At 47.4% G+C, this 12,864-nt stretch overlaps 1 protein-coding gene across 3 annotated transcripts in view; it reads right to left on the bottom strand.

Annotated features, from left to right (window-relative positions):
- Sesn3 (sestrin 3) overlaps window positions 1-9,652 on the bottom strand; it is a 32,023-nt gene extending 22,371 nt beyond the window's left edge. For 2 of the 3 annotated variants that reach the window (XM_048344069.1, XM_048344071.1), the window contains exon 1: window positions 9,390-9,652. In XM_048344069.1, the coding sequence (XP_048200026.1) occupies window positions 9,390-9,467 (78 nt within the window). In that variant the 5' untranslated portion in view covers window positions 9,468-9,652. The remainder of the gene's footprint in view (window positions 1-9,389) is intronic. The other variant, XM_048344070.1, reaches the window with a different exon arrangement.
- Window positions 9,653-12,864: the final 3,212 nt, after the last annotated feature.

Below are 12,864 nucleotides of genomic sequence, written 5' to 3'. Positions count from 1 at the left end.
GGCAGCTAGCATCACCAGGCTCTGCCCCCGAGGGAGGGAACAAAGAAGGCCAACTATCAAGGGCATCTCTTAAATAGATCTATGACCTGAAGACCATAAATTGTAGTGATCAGAAAAAATGCCACAATTTGTTAACCTTTTCTTTTTTGGTCTTTGTAATTGCTTCCAGTGTTCCAGAGATAATTCTGTTTAAGTATCACCAAGAAAGATGATCCTTTTCTATCAGGGATGGGCTCCAGCCCTAAAATGAAGTCAAGTTTCCAATTGATGTGAGAATATTAATGAGGAAGTTGTGTAGCATTCAAACTAGTCAGATAAAGCACTGTGGGGAAAAAGAGATTGATGCCACTAGCTGAATCAGTCACGTAAAAATTGACAGAATATATTCTTACACTTTCTTTTTGCCATACTGCTATTTAAGAACATGTAAATGCTTTTCTTAAATGTCCCTTTTTACAAGACTCAAAGTCAAGAGCTGACTGTCCATTGCCATGGAGACAGTTCTATTTAAGGCACGGAATTAGTCCTTTTCTCACAGAAGATATAAAAATGGTCACCGGAGAAGCACTGTTCTCTAGTTTAGGGAACACAGCAACTGTGTATGCTTCTAGGGTAGCTAGGATGTAAGATACACTGCATCCATAAACTGCTTTGTTAAATGGAAACTCCTCTGTACAACTACTTAAAGATAGTAATATTTAAAAATATTATGCAATGGAAACAAATCACATTAATCCTCAGTCTGTGCCTAGAAGAAAAGTTTAAATGTTTAATTTCTCTTTTAAGAACATTCATTTCTCCATGGAAGGTTAAAATAAGAATCTTCCTTGAAATGAAAATAATCTAAAGTGCAAAAGCCCACCAGAATCTACCAAAGTTAGCACTAAAATGCTTATTTCAACCAGGCACGGTGGTAGCACATACCGATAATCCCAAATACTCAGGAGGTGGAAAGAGAACATCTAGTTTGTGGTCAACAGGGCAGGAGGTAGACAGAAACTCGAAATACAAAACACAAGGGTTAGGGGTGGCTCAAGTGGCCATGTGCTTGCTTACTATTAGTCCAATCCTTAGACCCACAAAAAATAGAGTAAAATTAAATTATTTTAATGTAAACAAGTAATTTAAAGATATTTTTATACTTTATTTCAATCATGAACTAGTTTCCAAAACTGAGTTCTTCTCTCCCTGAAGCTAAAGTTCAGTATCTGGTAAGAATAAAGGCATTTCTCAAGGAGGGCATATTATACATGAAGCTTTAAAATGTATAGCTATATTTTTTAAATAGGCAAAAGGAAGCCAGCACAGCTTAGTTACTCGGGAAGCTGAGGTATGAGGACTGTGGTTTGAAGTAAGTTCAGGCAGAAAAGTCTGTAGAACTCTCTTATCTCCAATTAATCACCAAAGAGTTGAAAGTGGAGCTGTGACTCAATTGGTATAGCACTAGCCCTGAGCAAAAACTCTCAGGAACTGCATCCAGTCCCCCCACCCCCACCCCAGGTTAAGCCCCAGGACCAGCCTGTGTGTTGTAGATGAAGTGAATGAAAACAATCCTCATTTGTAGAATTCAGTGAATACTCTTAGAGAAGTGGGTCTCATCTCATTGAATATATCAGGATAACACAGAAGACCTGCTAGGGTGCACCCAGGCCTGGCCTCACCCCACAAATTCTGTCTCAGCAGATCTGGTGTATCTCTAACCAACTTTATACTGATGTTTCCAGTTCCAGAAACCCTTGCCAGAGTCATGGTCCTGAACATTAAACAAGCCTATTAAACCTATAAAATTGTTGGTAAATAACAATGAATAAGTAATCTTTTGCTGTTCCTCTCAATGAACTATTTAATTTTTTTTCAGTTGGGGAGGATTTACAAGGACAGTCAATTATGCAAATGTTGAAAGGATATTAGTGTCAATCAAGACAAGTTAATTCTTATAAACTGCTATCTGGTGACTGGGTAACTGCTGTGTTATCCTGCAATGTCCTTATGAAGTCAACTGACCTTGGAGAACAAACAGGAGGAACTTAGTACTTCGATGTAAATTTTCCTTGGAAGTAACCGTAAACCCACTGTGCACTAATTCTGCATTACATATGCTCCAGAAGAGGGACTTAGGAAGTTTTTGTGAGCCCAATCTCCTTTTTCCACTGACTTCAGTTTAGAAGTCCTTTATCTTGAATTGATTTGTTTACAACAGACAGCACATTACCCCTTTAGTTTTTCAAGTGCTCTATGGCTCTTGCCAAATAATGCATAAACATTAAAGTACATTAATATGACCATAAAGGAAGAATAAAAGGAAATTTGTTAACTGTATAATTCATTCACATTCTAGCAGCACTCTAAAAGGAAAGATGGAATATCCTGCAGTACATGACAGAACACTATAGCAACTTGTATTTTAAACATCCAATTGTCTCTATAGATATCTGAAGTTAAAGTTATCATTGAGGTACTCATTATCAATTCTTTTTATTTTCTACTATGACTAATATGTTCTTTGCAATACCGCTAACAAAAACATAATAGTAAAAGAAATAAAATAAAATCACATAATTGTTAGTAAATAACTTCTAAAGGAAGCAATGTAAAAAATAATATGTCAACTGGGAGCCAGAGGCTCACAACTGTAATCCTAGCTACTCAGGAGGATGAGCTCTGAGAACTGTGGTTCAAAGCCAGTCTGGGCAGAAAAATCCCCTGTGAGATTCCTATCTCCAATTAACCACTCAAAAACTAGAAGTGGGGGGCTGGGGATATAGCCTAGTGGCAAGAGTGCCTGCCTCGGATACACGAGGCCCTAGGTTCGATTCCCCAGCACCACATATACAGAAAACGGCCAGAAGCGGCGCTGTGGCTCAAGTGGCAGAGTGCTGGCCTTGAGCGGGAAGAAGCCAGGGACAGTGCTCGGGCCCTGGGTCCAGGGCCCAGGGCCCAGGACTGGCCAAAAAAAAAAAAAAAAAACTAGAAGTGGAGTTGTGGCTCCAAGTGGTAGAGCAATAGCCTTGAGCCAAAGAGCTCATGGACAGTGCCCAGGCCCTGACTTCAAGCCCCATGACTGAAGGAAAAAAAAAAAAAAGAAAGAAATGTCAATGCCATGAATGTTCTTAACTTTACGAGCCCAAAACTAATTAAAACATTTTCCATTAATACCTGCTTATACTTAAGAGAATTTATTTTTTTAAATCAGGTATATTAGGCTAGTGATTATTTCAAAAAATAAGAGTAAGAAACACGACCCATATCCATCTATGAGTTGTATGTACTTAATTTTTCCACAGACATAATCATAATAAGTGGTCCTAAGTTTCCTTACTAATCGTATTTGAATCATATATTATAAAAGTGCATGATTGTCAAGTCCTCCTTTCAAAAGAAATGGACTAACCAGGACTGCAATCTTGCACTCTGCATGTCATCACTCTGCATACCACGAGATTTCTATGGTGTAAAACATCATATGCTAATGTCCTTACTAATATGCAACCCAGGAAAATGATACCAGGTTATACTCACTGACTCAATATTCAGTGTATAATCTTTAAACTCATTTCATACAAAGTATTCTGAATAATCTGACTTTCCATTTTTAAATTTACCACCATCACGTTAGCTCCTAAGGGAAGTTACTTTCTACTGAATTACCCCCCTCACACCATTCCCTAAGGCCAACACTCACCTACCCTATCAGAAACCATCACTACCACGTGTGGAAATGTGTGGCTTTGGAGTTCAGAGTGGTCTCAAACCCTGAGTCTGCTATTTATTGGCAACATGACCTTTGGTGAGTCACAGAAGCCCTCTGAGCCCCAATTACTTCATGGGTGGTGACACCTGAATGCAGTGAGCATGTGCAGAGCTCACACCTTGCACATAGTTATTTTGAGGTAGCATTCAGGGGAAATTGCCATAGTTATTATAAAACACATTTTTGGCTGGGTGCTACTCAGGAGGCTGAGATCTAAGGATCGAGGTTCGAAGCCAGCCTGGGCAGAAAAGTTCCCTTGAGACTCCTATCTCCAATTAACCACAAGAAATCCAGAAGTGGTGCTGCAGCTCAAAGTAGTAGAGCGCTAGCCTTGAGCAAAAGAGCTCAAGGACAGCACCCAGGCCCTGAGTTCAAATCCCAAGACTGGCAAAAAATTAATTAAATGAAAAAATATTAAGGATACATCTATAATTGCAAAGATGAAGTTCATCTTTTCAACCACTAGTCCCATCTTTGCAGTACAGATACCCCAATATAATACACTCCTCCATTATAAGTAGCTATTAATTAGTAGAGAAACAAGTGAAGATAAGTCTTGCTCAGACATGTGTTTTTAATACTTTTAAGAAGTCTCTGTTACAAGAAATAATGTATCCCTAAAGTGGTCCTTTTGATTTTACAATACTTGGTCATACTTATTTGCATATATTTCCAATATAATTCCGTGTGTGTGCACTGATACAGGGCTTGAACTCAGGGTCTTGTGTGCTCACTCAGCTTTGATTATTAATGCTCTACCACTTGACACATGCCTCTAGTTCCTCAGTAAATTCTTTTTTTGTTGGTCATGGGGCTTGAACTCTGGGCCTGGGCACTGTCTCAAGACTAGTAGTGCTCTACCACTTGAACCACATTACCACTTCTGGTGGTTAATTGGAGATAAGAGTCTCATGGACTTTCCTGCCCATGCCGGCTTTGAAGTATCATCCTCAGATCTCAGCTTTCTGAGTAGCTAGGATTACAGGTGTGAGCCATTGCGCCTGCCCCAGAAATGTTTCTTATAATGACAAGATGATCTGGCTGTAGAGAACAGACATCAGACATATTCTGGAAGAACAGAAGGTTTTGTTGTGTTAGCACCATGTCATAACCAGTATGGACATACTGTCAATATTTATGTCTTTAAATAAAATCAAAGTTCCATTTTGCTAAAGGTGAATTGTGCATTATCCATCTCCTAGAGGCCACCTTCTAGGACAAAACTATATGTAACTTGTTAGTTGTAAGTCAGTATATTCAGTACAATAAATGCAGTAAAATCGGGCACTGCGCCAGTCTAGAGGACTGTGGGAAAAGGAAGAGAGAAAGGGGGATATGCTAATTTCAGACCACATGTGACATGTTACAATAATCTATAATACACTTATGAATAGGCCTCAACTAACTGTTATGACACATGTGACATGTGTTGGCCTGGTAGCTTAGTGTGCACAGCAAATGCTACTTCCTTCTCTATCCCCACATCCACCACACTGGCATCTGAGGGACAAGTTACTTTATAGCCTCACCAGGTCTCATCAGAGAGAGCCAATGAATCCTGTCCTCTCTAGGGAGGCAAGGAGATGCCACAGGACTGTGCACTGTGCACATCCCATATACACAGCACCGGGCACCCTTTTCCTGAAGTAGTGAGGAACTTGTATACTCAACTGTCCTATCTCTTGTCTACTTTGTCTTAACACTGCTTATCAGTGTCTAACACTGACACCTTTGTCTTATTCTCCTTTATCCCATCTGCTTTTCCCTCACAGTTCTCAGCTCTCAAACCCACGCATCAGTGAATCAGAACAGCACGGACATGCTCTCTGGACCTGACCTTCCTTCAGTGTTGCACAAAGATAGAGAGAACAATCCTTCAGAGCAAATGCTCTGCACCCTGCATCCCATTTCTAAGCCAGAGAAAGTTCACCTCTGGCTCACTGGTCACCCTGGGGTGCTCCCCAGAGAGCACTGCAAGGGGCAGGCAGCATGGGCAAGTGAGTCCCACACGGAGTAGAGGCTGCTGAGGCTTTGTCCACATCTTCTCCCCATGCTATTAGCTCCTTCTTTTCCTCTCCTCTATAGAAATAGAAGGCACTGTACTCTACTGTCAGTAGCTTTGAATTAGAAGTTCTCAAGTATTTTGGCCTTTGAATCCCTTCACACTCAAAAATCTCTGAGGACCCCATAGGGTTTGTTATGTGTGATTTACAACTGTCAATATTTGGTATATTACAAACTAAAGCTGCGAAAAGCTGCATGAAGTCTTTACCACCATTATTTCACTACTTGATCTCGTAGGCTGGGTCACACAGACAAAAATCAAGCACCAAACTGACAAAACAAAACCTTTATGACAAAACAAAACCTTTAAGACAAGAAACGATTAACCAAGACAAAGGACTGGTCAATAGTATAAGGAAAGCATTCTGTTGCGTGGAACACATAAAGCTGCTACTATCTGACCACTCTGACCAAAAAAGCGAGGCTTATAACAATCAACTTAACATTTCCAGTATTTTGACAGTATCTTTGCTTACAGACCCTCAAAGGGTTGTCAAAATATGTGATTACAAAGGAGAGTGAAAAAGTGTAACCACAGGAAGTGCATCACTGGGACTATCCAAACATGTCTTTTAAACGTCAAATCCTCTGACTTAGCAAAGTTCTACTGCTTAAATAACACTCACAAACTTAATTCTGGTGACCACCTTTCTTTGCTGGGAAGTAAGGTCACTAACTTTCTCCCAGGAGGTAAGGGCAGTGACTTTTTTGGTTTCCTTGCAGCAGGTTGGCACTCGGCTTTTGAAATCAAGAGGTCAGATTGATCCATTTGTCACAGGAATTTCTTCGGGTACAATGTGTTACATTTCACCAGTAATTAAATACTACAAAGGGTCTTCCTTTCTTTTTTTCATGAACTTTCCTGCCCAGGTTTGGCTTTGAATCCCCATCCTCAGATCTCAGCCTCATGAGTAGCTAGGATTATAAGCCAGGTATGAGAAACCATTGCCCAACTGAGTATTTTCCTTTTTTTAAATTTTAATATAAAAGTTTATTAAAGCAACAGACAGCAGAGCAAGTTAGACTTAGTAAGAATTAATGGATTCGATGAGTTTTGTTTATTCAATTGTTCTTCTTCACTATTTTTGCTGAAACTAACTTACAAATTAAGTACATTGAATACTTTAAGAATTTTCTTACTTTGGAAGATACTGAACCAGAACTGTGAAAGCATTTCTAAGAAAATGTGTGATATTTACACAATATACAACTCAATATTTAGATACTGCATTAAAACAAATTATCTCATTTGAAGGTGAATTCAGTTCCTTTTGAAGTTTCCTCAAAATTCAACAATATACTGCCACAAATGAAGCTGCTCACAGCAGAAAAAGACCCCTTTCCTCTTCACCATTAATAATGAATATAATAGCAAATAGTAATTTATACCAAATGCACATGTTTTTCATTCCTCCATTATGAACTACACTAATATAAATTCAAACTGCTATGACTCATTTTCTATCTGTATACTTTATTAAGTGGAAACCACAGGAAAAGTTCAAAGAACCACAATTTGATAGTTACTTATAAATTTCACTTATAATCTATCAAAACAAGTGTCTTTTCTTACAAATACTACAAATACTACCTTATATACTACTTTTAGAATGATGAGTTTAAATTTCTAGACACTCATTTAAGAGCACTTAAGAATAGCAATCTTACAAGTCTACAAATGTGCCAAGTCATGTAATAACTGGCACAAACTACTCTATTTCCATCCACATTTATTTCATGCTACTACATGAGTCAAAATTAAAACACCTTGCAGTTAGTAAAAGCTGGAATACTGACAGAGATGAGCACAGCAGGTATAAAAATGAAAACGTAAATTTCCCTTCTGCACACACTTTCTCTTAGTAATAGCTACCACTGATGATGTTCTAAGTCAACAGAAATGCTAGCGTCTTAAAAATTAAGAGAAAGGTAGAAAAGATGTTTTGGATGCTAGTAAAATACCACACACTCACAGCCACAGTTCTCACATAAGAGAAGTAAGAGTTTGAAGCTTAAAATTACCTCCAAATACTTTATTAGCCAAACAAATTGCCATTGTCATTTAAAAGCTCATCAAATCAATATAAGCAGTTTTTTCTTATTCAGCTAAAAAGCATAACTTGCAGTGATCTTAACTGAGCTTAAAGTTAATCAAATATGTTTCAAGTATTTTTTTCACCTTAAGATGTAACTTTTGACTCTTAAAATTAGGAAACAATTTTTTTCAAGCTAAACGAAGTGACACGTGGCCCTGTGGTGAAAGAGTTAACAGTCAGCTAAGCTGGGCTGCACTTCAGATCCGTCACATTCTCACAGGCTGCCCTACAATGAGCTGAGCGAGTATCAACTGTAACTTGATCCCAGAGTTGATGAAAAAAATAACTGCACAAAGTCAACTTGCACATCTAATAAAAATCTGTTTCAAGAGAAAGAGAAACACAAGTTAAGGCATATTTGATTATTTGATTAGCTTCAAATCTGCAATGTCTTTGCTTTCCTTACTCTCAAATAGGAAAAAGAAAAAAAAAAAGCAGTCCTAGTGCAGGGAAAAGAGGCTTGAAAAACAACTTTGATTGGCACTTGGCCTAACCCACAGAGGAAGAAAAACAGTTTTTGGACAAAGAGCGCAAATATTTGAGTTTGCTTATTGATGTGCTTTCTTTCTTTCTTTCTTTCTTTCTTAAGTATATAAAGAGCGATCCCAAAGTGACCGTGCACAGAGAAATGGACCCGAGCGGCGCGGTACTCATCTCGGCTCCCAATCCCGACGCGTTTGCCCAGCTCAGCAATTTTAATTCATTTGTACCGGACAAACAGACGCTCCTCTCCCCGAGTCTTCGCGGGATGCAAAGTGAAAAAGTAAGAGGGTGGGGACGAAAGGCAAATGGCGGGACTGTTACGATCGGACTGAGAACTGCTCTGGGTCCCAAGTGACCCCCACCCCCAGGGATGACTCAAGCCCAGTCGACCAGACAATAGGCAGCCAACTTGCCACCGGTCTCTGCGGAGGCCCGCGGGGCCCGGCGGGTTCTCCCGGGTCCACGGGGGGGCGCCGAGGTCACCCCCGTCCTCCGTGGGCGCCCAGCCCCGGCCTCGGGGACCGGGTCCTCGGAGGTGCCGGGGGCACCTCGTCCAGGACGCGCAGGCAGCTCAGTCCCGAGGGCTGCAGACCGTCGGGGACCGCGAGAAGAAAGGGCCCCAACAGACACGGCACCCTGGGTGCAGAGCCTCCATCGGGGGACACGGCACCCTCCAGGGGGGCCACCGGACCCCCGGGTGCACCGCGTCAACCCCCGGGGGGCAGCGCTCCTGGGTGCACAGCCTCCATCCGGGGGTCGCGGCACCCTCCGGCCCCCGCCCCCCTCCCCCCGGCGGCTCGGCGGCGAGGAGGACGCTCCCAGCTCCCCACGACCCAGGGCACAGGTAGGGCCTGAGACCGCCACCGCCTCGGCCCTCGCCCGGCGTCCGTCCCGGGAGACGAAGGCGGCGGCGGCGGCCGAGCGCTCCGGGCCCCGCGTGCCCCGCGTGCCCCGCGCTCCCCCGCGCCTCCCGCGGCCCCGCGAGCCCCGCGCACCTCCCGCAGCACCTTCCGGCAGTGGGTACAGAGCAGGTAGTTGGCGGCGGCGGACGGGCTGCCGCCGCCTCGATTCATCTTGGCCGGGCCGCGCCGTCTCCGCCGCCGCCGGGCCGGACCGAGCTCCGCCGCCGGCCGCGCTGCAGCCTCCGCGTCTCCGCGGCTGGACGTGAGACGCGGGCGCCTGCGGAGAGCGAGCAGCTGCCCGAGCGACGGCGGAGACGGCGGCGGCAGCTCCTCACCGGTCCGTAGCTCCTCCCGCCTCCATCCGCGCCCCCCGCCCCCGCCAGGCCCGGACGAGCCGCCGCCGCCGCCGCCGCCGCCGCTGCCCCGCCGCTGCCCCGCCGCCGCCGCAGTGCAGCCCCGCCCCCCGCTTGCCTCCCTCGCCGCCTCCGCGCCGGCGCCGCCCCCGCCCACTAATCGCACCGCTCTGGCCACGCCCCCGCCACCCGCAGCCAATGAGCTCCCAGAGCCCGGCCAGGAGCCGCGCCCGCCAATCGCCGCGGCCCAGACCGCCTCGAATCTCCGGGCAAGTTAAGTCATCTCCGAAGCTGGGAACCGAGGGCGGAGGCGAGTAGTAAAGTAGTGGGAGGCGGGACTATATTGTCGCTGCTCCGCCAATAGGAGGAGGAGGCTGGCCGTATGCAAATATCCCCATAAGACGGCCCCGCCCCAGAAAGGCCACGCCCCTTTCGGAAGTTGGTCCTTATTGGAACTGGTGTGGAGAGTCAGGTCCTCTGGACACTTCTCAGGGCACACGGGAGGGTCGGGCACTGGACATTTCCCCCGCACCTGGAAAGAGGGCGGGGTTGGGGGTCGAAGGTGAAGGTCACAAGGTTCCTCGGTGGTTCGGATAGGGCCCAGCACAAAGCTACGTAAGGGAAACAGTTGGTGTGCCGATTTCAAAGTGAATTTCTTGGAGCGCCGCTTCCTGTGACCAGTGCAAGACTGATGGCCTCCGCTCTGGAGTGCGGGCCGAGGTGGGGGGACGCCTGTGGAGTGCGGGCGGAGGTGGGGGGCCGCCTGTGGAGTGCGGGCCGAGGTGGGGGGACGCCTGTGGAGTGCGGGCCGAGGTGGGGGGCCGCCTGTGGAGTGCGGGCCGAGGTGGGGGGGCCGCCTGTGGAGTGCGGGCCGAGGTGGGGGGGCCGCCTCCGGGCCGCAGGGTCCCCTCTGGACCCTGCGCAGACCCCAGAGCAGTGGAGGGAGGGTCCCCCATGGGTCCGGGAGGACGGAGCCAGGTCCGGTCACCCAGGTCCTCTGAGGGGCAGTGGCCGCGTGGCCCAGACAACCGACTGCGTCCACGCGCTGGGGTCCGGGTCTGGGGAGGGCGCGGCGCTGAGGAAGACTCTGCTGCCAGGGGGGCGGGAGGGGCAGGAGCGGTGGGATGGGGGGGACATGTACGGAGGGTGGACAGGGGTGAGGGCTAGGACAAGCGCGGGGCAGGGGGAACAGGTGCGAGGGGGGTCAGGGGGACGGCAGGGGGCAGGGGGACAGGTGCGGGGGGGCAGGGGGACAGGTGCGAGGGGGGCAGGGGGACAGATGCGGGGGGCGGGGGACAGGTGCGAGGGGGGCAGGGGGACAGATGCGGGGGGCCGGGGACAGGTGCGAGGGGGGCAGGGGGACAGGTGCGAGGGGGGCAGGGGGACAGATGCGGGGGGCGGGGGACAGATGCAGGGGGGCGGGGGACAGATGCGGGGGGCAGGGGGACAGATGCGGGGGGCGGGGGACAGGTGCGAGGGGGGCAGGGGGACAGGTGCGGGGGGCAGGGGGACAGGTGCGAGGGGGGCAGGGGGACAGATGCGGGGGGCCGGGGACAGGTGCGAGGGGGGCAGGGGGACAGATGCGGGGGGCGGGGGACAGATGCGGGGGGCGGGGGACAGATGCAGGGGGGCGGGGGACAGATGCGGGGGGCGGGGGATAGATGCGGGGGGCCGGGGACAGATGCGGGGGGCAGGGGGACAGATGCGGGGTGCGGGGGACAGATGCGGGGGGCAGGGGGACAGATGCGGGGGGCGGAGGACAGGCGCGGGGGGTCTCATGGGGACAGTTGTGGAGTCAGGGGGACTGGTGCGGGGGTGGGTGTACGGGGACAGGTGCGGGGTGGGAGGTCTCAGGGGAACAGGCACGGGGGTGGCAGGTACTCGGGGTGGGGGAGGCAGGAATTGAGGGCCTCTGGACCTGGATCCCCACTCCCCCGGCGAGAAGGAATGCCGCCGGGAGGGGGCTGTTTGGGCCACCGAGCCTGAGCCTGGGGACCACGTTATGACGTCACCTGGTTTTAAGCCCCGCTCCCCCTTTTTCAAAGGTCTCTGGTGCTCCAGGGTTTGTGAAGGCTGCAGGGAGCAGAATGAATCTGTGGAGATGATTTAACAGAACCGTCTGCTACCTTGCATTTCTTTTCTTTTTAATTAAACTAAACAAAGCCTGGGTTCCTTAGGGATTCGGTGTGCTGTTGTGATGTAGAATCAGGAAGGAGCTCCTGGAGCAGCTAGCAAGCTTAGCACATCGGAGCAATTAGAATTTCAAAGCTATAGGAAGTGTGCGGGTAAAAATGCCCACCTCCTAATTTCCCCACGGCCGTGGCCTGGTCCGTTTTGGAGGCCAACACATGAGATGCAGGTCTACAAGTTGCAAAGGAAATGGGAAGCGTAGACTGGAAAACCCGAAGGAGCATAAGTTGCATGGCTGGGTAGAGGTACTTAACATTCAATTGCAAGTAACTAAAAGCAAGAAAATTCAGAGAAGGCAAAAATCACCACTTGCCCTTCAACGCAGAGAACCAAGAAATCAAGGCAAAAATACAGTAAAGCACAGTGTATCTAGGAATTAAAACACATATGTGTCCCCATTTCTTGAGCTATGTTTCTGGCTGTGTTTGTCTTTTAAAGCAGATTTATGCAGAGATTGAGTTTTCTCAAAGTGTATTTCAACTTCAATTTTTTTTTCTTAAGGCACTGTTTATCACCTTCATCTTTCACCTACCTTCTAAAATGCTTTCACAAAGAAGTCCTTCAGTAACAGAATCCCAGGACAGGATACCAATGAGCTCAGTCCTGAGCAACCATGCCACCTGGCAAAGCTTGCTGATGGGAGGTTTCCGAGGACCCCTGTCTCCAGTGATGTATGGTCGGTCAGGTACATGATGCCAGCTCCTCCACATGCCTCCAAAGTTGAAATGTCTTTGACTGTTCATTCCCAGTGGGTCATGCTCTGCCCTGTGACATTTCTAGTGCTGGAAATTTCTTGAGTACAGAACTCCTTTTGGGGTCCTCACGTTCTGGTTGCCACTGTACTTGTTCTCTATCCAATGGAACCCAGCTCAACACCCTCCTTTCTCTTCCATTCTTCACTTGGGTTTGCTTCATTTTCTAGCCAACCTGGATACCATAAAGAGAATGTGATTTAGATAGCACATGATTTGCCAACCCAGGACAACACTGGTAAATAAGAAAGGAGAGGGGGGAAATCCAGTTCT

Source organism: Perognathus longimembris, chromosome 3 (assembly GCF_023159225.1).
Source record: "Perognathus longimembris pacificus isolate PPM17 chromosome 3, ASM2315922v1, whole genome shotgun sequence".
Taxonomy (NCBI): Eukaryota; Metazoa; Chordata; class Mammalia; order Rodentia; family Heteromyidae; genus Perognathus; species Perognathus longimembris.
Note: the sequence above shows the minus strand (reverse complement) of the source record. Positions and strands in the feature narration are given on the sequence as shown.